General features: G+C 60.3%; 1 protein-coding gene across 1 annotated transcript in view; it reads right to left on the bottom strand.

The window, feature by feature from the left end:
* Positions 1-2,128: 2,128 nt before the first annotated feature.
* The window catches only part of DGKZ (diacylglycerol kinase zeta), a 31,363-nt gene continuing 26,705 nt past the window's right edge, over positions 2,129-6,786 (bottom strand). Inside the window, 1 exon segment of the mRNA XM_056346103.1 lies at positions 2,129-4,553. Within this exon segment, the coding sequence (XP_056202078.1) occupies positions 4,437-4,553 (117 nt within the window). The 3' untranslated portion in view covers positions 2,129-4,436.

Below are 6,786 nucleotides of genomic sequence, written 5' to 3'. Positions count from 1 at the left end.
AGGTGAGCAAACCAGTGCCTGGTGGAGCTGGGAAAGCCAGGTGTGGGGCAAGAGCCACTGCTCTTCACCCACCCCTGCCCAGGGGCCAGAGACCCCAGTGGGGTCCCCAGGACAAAGCAGCCCAAGGGATGAATGGCAAAGCCCTGTAGAAATTTTCACCCCTTCCTCTGTTTCCAGGGGTGACATTTCTCTTCCCCTCCTGTTGCCTCCTTGCGCTGGGGACCAGGAGGCAGGTGCTGGCCGCATGCGACAGCAGAGATGCGTTGGTGCACATCTCAGCAGTGGCTGTGCTTGGTCCCTTCAGGCTCTTTCTGAAGGATGGAGGGGGGAATGGCTCCTTCCCCAGCTCAAACAAGCAGCAGAAGGCGGTGTTTGCAGAAAGAGGCCTCATCCCGAGGGAAGGAGGGAAGAGAGGGAGCATGACCAACCCAGGTGCATTCCCCTGCAATTGCTTAACTCGAGTTTTTTACCTCTAAAAACGTCACGAGATAATTCATGGCATGTCAGCTCCGCATTTTCCATCTCCTTTTGAAGCCTGGTCCTTGGGGCACTGTTAGTGCACGGTGCGGCAGTGCCAGCGCAGGGACACAGCTGTGTGGGGCGGGGGGGATGTGTTCCTTGTTCAGACTTGCAGAGGCGGCCGTGTGGCAGGTAATCATTAACCGGGCCAATGGTTGTCACTCTGTTTAACTCAGGCTGGGCTTGCACAGGCTTCTTTCATGTGTGCACCCTGTGCATACCTCCCCAGGTTCCCATCCCACGTGTTTCCATCCCACAGGAGGCCAGACTGACCTCTGGGCCCCCGACACCCGGCTGAAAGGAGGGATGCTGAGGCCCTTAAAGAGAGGAGGGCAGGGCTCACTGACTGTGCCTTTCCTAACACCCTGCATCACAGTGATCCACAGTGATCATATTTTGGGACCACTTCTCTCCCCCACCATAAATTTGACACCAGGACGGCTGGAAAACTCTCATTGCTATGGTTACTGATGCTCCTCGCCTCTGCCAAAACACGGGCCAAGCGCCAACGCGCCGGGATCTGGGCACTGAAGTGGAGCACGCTCCCTCCTCCCAGTCACACGTACGCCTGGTCCCTGCAGCCCAGGGAGGCTGGGACAATTCAGTGTGCCTTACACCCGCTACAGACCCCCACTGTTAGCTCTGGGCAGGAGCTGAAAGGCTGAAGGTGATGAAAGGGAGGCACGGGGGGGGGGAAGGGACAGCGCAGCCGGGGAAGGAGGCTGCTTCTCCGGGTGGAGAGGAGGCGGCAGCAGCAACAGGCAGGCTGCCAGGCTGCCCTCAGGAATCCAAGTTTAAGGTATGAGTATAGATCCTCATCACCCACCGCGTCCATCTCCGGCTCCCTCATCAGCCACCGCCAGCCAGAGCGATTACCTCTCATTCGCAAAGAAAACTCTGCCGGAGAGATGGAGTCGGCTGCAGTTATCCTTACCCGTCTGGGGCTGGAAGAAGTGTCCCTAATCCTCTGCTTTTGTAATTGGAGAGTAGTCCTCATGCCAGAGCAGTGCAGATAGTCCCAGCCCTCAGCACTGGAGACAGGACCGCAAGGCCCCCCTCTGAAGCTGGGAACGAACGAGAAGAGCCCCCAAGCAGGCTTGTGCCCTGCAGAGCGGCATGGCTGGGGACAGCTCAACACACAAAAAACCCCAACAACCAAAACAATAGCCGATAAAAACATTTAGAAATCTGGAGGCTGGAGGCTGCTGTGGTACCCACCGACAGCCATGTGACTACAAAGGGCAGGGCAGGGCTGCCGCTCCGGAGTGGGGCAGCAACAGCAGGCTGCCAGCTCCTGCCTCGCGCTTCCGAGCCTTTCTGGATCACCTGGGTTGGCAGCAGGCTTTCTCCCTGTTGTACGTTACACCGAATACCAATGCATGCCACAGAACTAAGGGAGAAGGTCCCTCAGGACAAAGACCCTGTACCCAGCAGCTGTCCCAGAGGGATGTTGTGCAGGGAAGCAGGCAAGGACCTGGCTCGGCAGGGAACTCCCAAGAGACCCCCCCAGTTAGGACAGGCGCAGAAGCCTCGGGGCACAACCTCACTCACACTGCACGGGACATCACTGGTGCACCACATTCTTGCAGATGCAGCAGGAGACAGGAACTAAAACATCCATCTCTTTATTTCAATGGCAAGAAACAACAACATCCAAACAGTCCAAGTCAGAAAGCAACGGGAACACAGGCTCGTGCCAGGCCCTGGGCCTGCTGGAGCCGGCACCCTCACAGAGTTACAAAAATACAATCCTACAACAGCGTCTAGGAAACACAGACCCAGGTATTGCACAGAACCCCTGCCCTCAGCAGGCAGGGTGACCAACACCCCCTCCGCCTTCGCCGAAATACAAGCCAGGCTTGGAATTGCACAGCAACTCAGCTCACGCGCACACGGAGGGGCCAGGCGGGGAAGGGGACAGTGTGTCTCTCAACTACCTGTACAAAAACTATAAGGGAAGATACAAAACTGGGGAGAAAGAGGGAAGCTGGGGTTGTAAATGCCTCCGGGCCGGGCTGGGCATCCCAGCTGGCGAGGCAGCAGTTTGGACCTCTGAGAAGACGACAGTGCCTTGTCTGTTGGTGGTCTGTGAGCAGTGCTGATAGGAACTTCGGGTGCTGCTGGAGCATCCCAGCTCTGAAGACATCGGGGTGCTGTTGTTAACTGTCAATGCTGCCGCTGGCCCCTGGCCCCCTGCACTGCACCTCAGCTCCCCACCACAGCATGCCCCAGCCTCCAAGGGAAATGTGTCCCCCCCAGCCAAAAAACTTGAAGAGTATTCTGGTGCTTTGTCATCCTCATACCCTTTTTTTGGTGTTGGTATCAGGAGGGATTCAAATGACACCACCCAGCACTGCCCAGCAGGCGCAGCTGGGTGTGAGGGCAGGTGGGACCATACATGCAGCAGTAGCACCCTCTCCTGGGACCCAAGCTGCAACCTGTTCCATGCCCACCGCCCACCCAAAGGTGCCAAGCAGGTCTGCAAGGCACAAAGCTGTGAGCTCTTCCCCTCTTCTGGCACCTCCTGGTCCCAGACACTGCCAGTTCTGCGAAAGCCTTGCTGAAGGGCTGGCTCGATGCCTCTGCACACACTCAGCACCCACAGCATCTGCAGGGGAGACGGGTCATGGTGCCTCGCGCCCCATGGCAAAGTGGCAGGTGAAATGCCATCCCATTGCAACTTGGGGCTGGAAGCCCTAATGCTCCCTAAGCATCCAAATCCCTCTTTCTGCTAAAACTGGAGAGGATGAGCTGGCATCCCATCCAGGGAGCTTGTGTCTGGGCTAGGTGTGCTCCCAAGTTTTCCCTGCAAAGCCCTGTGTCCACTTTGCGGGGACAGCAGGAGTCGGACTCAGAGGATGGATGTTGACAGGCTGGGGGGCATGGGAGGAATCCCTGACAGCAGCACTGCCCCCAGCACTGCTCCTCCAGCCCAGTGCAATATCTAGCATCAGCAGGGGGGGTTGAAGCGGGGAGGGCAGCCACGTTCAAGTCAGCATCTGGGAAATGTAACAGGCTCCACCGCAGCCACCGCCCAGGCCAAGCGCAGCTCTCCACCACGGCTACGTGCTGCAGCAGGCTCGCGAAGAGATGCCCAGCAGTCACTGGGTGTGCAGGCTGCCCCATCCAGCCCTGCGAGGGAAGGGTGGTGCAAGGGCTCGGTAGCCTTCCTCCTTGCCATCCCTGCCCTGGGCCAGGCTGCTGGCTGGCTGAGCACTAGAGCAACCAGGAGGGCAGCAGCTGCCCTGCTTCCAGCTGCACCAGTCCCAGATGCTCCAAGGAAAGCCTGGGTGTGCGAGGGACTTCTCTTCTGCTGCAGAAAGCCCCCGCAGGGCAACACAGAGACTCAGGGCAGCCCCAAGCTGCTGGGAGGGAGGACGAGGCAGTAAGTCATGGTATTTTCCTTGTGGCAGTCTGAGGCTCACGGCCTCTGCCCGCACAGCCTGTGCCTCCCGCAGCTGTGCCAGACAGGGGAGGAGGACAGGACGAACCTAGCCAAGCATCTAAAGGAGGGCACTTCTGGCAGGGGAGGGGCAAGCAACGATATCCCACAAGGATCATCGGTAGGAGCCTATGGAGAGGCAATGGCATCACTCCCGTGCACAAGGGTGACAAGGAGCTTCAGCCTGGCCTGCCCTGGCAGATCTGCGGGATGGAGCCCATCCAAGGGCAGGGAACGTGGTGGCCGAGGGGTGAAGGGAGACACAGACACAAAGAGCCAGGCTTCAAGTCCCAAATACCCACTGTCCTCATAAACAGAGTCCCAGCCCAGCCTGGGGCAGAACTCTGCTGTCTCCATCTCCTCCAGGGACCAGGTTGACATCTAGGGAGGGCTGAGCCAGACTCACAGCTCTGCCAGTTGGCATCGTCCTCTCCTCACCCTGCCCGAGCTGGCTTGGGCTAAGGCACGCCGAGCACTACACAGCTGTCTCCTGGTCCTCCCGCTGGATCATCTGGTAGTGCTGTCGGTTCTCGAGGTAGGCAGCTAAGTCAGGGTCGTTGGCTTTCTCAGCCCGGTGCTTGGGGGTGTCTCCCTGCATACGGGAAGCAAAAGATGTCAGAGTGCTGAGCACTACCTCAACGCTGCCTTGGCACCCAAAGGTGCCCCCAATTCCCCCACCAAAAAGGTGGCTGCAGCTGGGTCCAGCAGAACCCTGAGGCGGGTGGTAGCCAAATGCCCATGTGCTCACCACAGAGTGAAAGCGTGCTCCCGAGGAGCCTGACTTTGCTGCAGGGCTGGAAGCTGACCCCTGAAGGGCCATCAGCCCCATTGCACTGTCCAGGACCAAGACTGGCCCTGACTGTCACCCCTCGAGAGGAGACAAAGGTTGGTCCCCATGACCTGCTTCTACCTGGTGCCGGGGAGGCAGGCAGGAGAGGGTGAGGAATGAGGGGTATGTCTGGGGAATGCCCGGGAATACCAACCCCCCTTCCCTCGCAGCCTGGCCAGCGCTCCGGGCTCCCGGTGGAGGCTCACATTTCACCAGCTTATTGCAGCCATCTGGACTGTGTCCACTAATGAACTCCCGCACTCCATAAAAAGCAAATCTGTTAACAGCTCCCAGCTCCGTCTCCTCTCCCCCTTCCCTCCCCCTGGCTCCTCGCTCCTCCTTGCCAAGCGCCCGGGCTCTGCCATGCCGCTCAGAAAGGCCACAGAAACCTGGCTCTGTGCCGCTGCCATTGAAAACCAGCCCCGGAAGGGATGCCCAGCCTGCCCGGCTGGTCCCCGGGAGCACAGTGGGATGCAGTGGGGTGCGGCGGGGTGCCGGGGCCGCCAGGGCAGCCCACAGCCATTATTTCTCCAGCAGGAACAATGGTCAGACATGCAGAACCTCTGCCGGGCTGGGATGTGGCTGTGGATAAAAGCCCACCCGTGCACAGCTGGAGAGGTGTGACGCGCAGAGAAATCCCCTCTTTCACACGCACACCCCACGACCGGGCATGCCCCGCAGGCGTTCCCCAGCACCCACAGAAGTGGGGGGACAGAGACCACTCTGTGCCATGAGGCCGGCTCTCCTCAGGAGCCTCCTCCCCACAGCCCCCGAAAGCAAGCGCTCGTTGAACAAAGTGGAGGGAAAAAACCAGAGGAGGAATTGAGTTTCCTTCCCGTCCCCCCGCAGAAGCCTTGCTGCAAGGCTGCCTGCCCGCAGCCCGAAACCAGAGCTGCCAGGGCCCCCTGCCCGGCTGGGCTCAGGCACGCCAGGCCATAAGGCTGGGTCTCCCTCACCGCTGCAGCGTGCACCGTCACCCCGCGCCCAACCCCTGCTACAGGTCTTGATGCTGGAGTTTCTAAGGAGGTGGGTTCCTGCCTGTGCAGGCAGGCTGTGATGGAGGCCCAGGTGAGGTCACCGTAGCGGCGCAGGGGGGTCCCCAGACAGCTACAAACCCGGACACGCGTTTGCACAGGCACGTGCAAGCCCCGTTCCCTGGGGCAGCCGTCGTGCCCGAGCAGGGCTGCCTTTCTTGCTGGCGGGTTGGGGGCTGCTCCCCTTCTTCAGGCAGATGAGGGGGCTGGGGGCAGAGAAAGGCTGTTGCCCCCAAGAGCTGCCCTCTCCCCTTGAGTCTCCAGCCCTGCTCCAGGAGCTGTGCAAGAACCGATAGCCAGGACCAAGGAGGAGCAACGGGGAGCCAGGATTGTCTGTACAGCACCTCCCTGGCAGCTGGCAATGGGACTGAGCACTGTCCGAAGTGGCCACCACGCTCCACCGGCCCCAGCAAGTTTGCACCCCTTGGCTGGGCTCCTACCCTGTGTCCCAAACCCACAGGCTGCACCTTCTTGGCCTGTTCTACACCTCCACCACCACAGCCCATGGCTACAAGCCTCCACCAGACAGATGTGACCACGTCCTTGCTGCCGCACACCGGCCCTGGGAGCCTCCCGTACCAAAACAGAGCCTCAAGCCCCCTTCCCCGTGTGACTCCTCTGCCAGGGCTGGCACAACTCCCCAGCGCCAAGGCACGTCTCAATGAACTCAGCGTGCCAGGGAAAGCGCTGCCACTGCCTCCTCCTGCCCCCCCAGCTTCACCCGCCAGGGAGCTCCCGGTGCCCCCCGCACGGCCGCCCGAAGGGGAGAGGGGGGAGCCCTGCAGCTGGGAGGGAGCTCCAAGCGAGAATGTCCTTGCTCTGACCCCGGCTGGTGGGAAGGGGGAGACAAGGATGAGACATTCCAGCCCCTAGCTTCTAATTTAATAAAACAACAGGGAGAGAGGCGCGGGGAGGAGAGGGATTTAACCCCTCTGCAGCTGGGCTCCGCTGGGCAAGCACGG

The sequence above is a fragment of the Falco biarmicus genome, chromosome 7, assembly GCF_023638135.1.
Source record: "Falco biarmicus isolate bFalBia1 chromosome 7, bFalBia1.pri, whole genome shotgun sequence".
Classification (NCBI taxonomy): Eukaryota; Metazoa; Chordata; class Aves; order Falconiformes; family Falconidae; genus Falco; species Falco biarmicus.
Note: the sequence above shows the minus strand (reverse complement) of the source record. Positions and strands in the feature narration are given on the sequence as shown.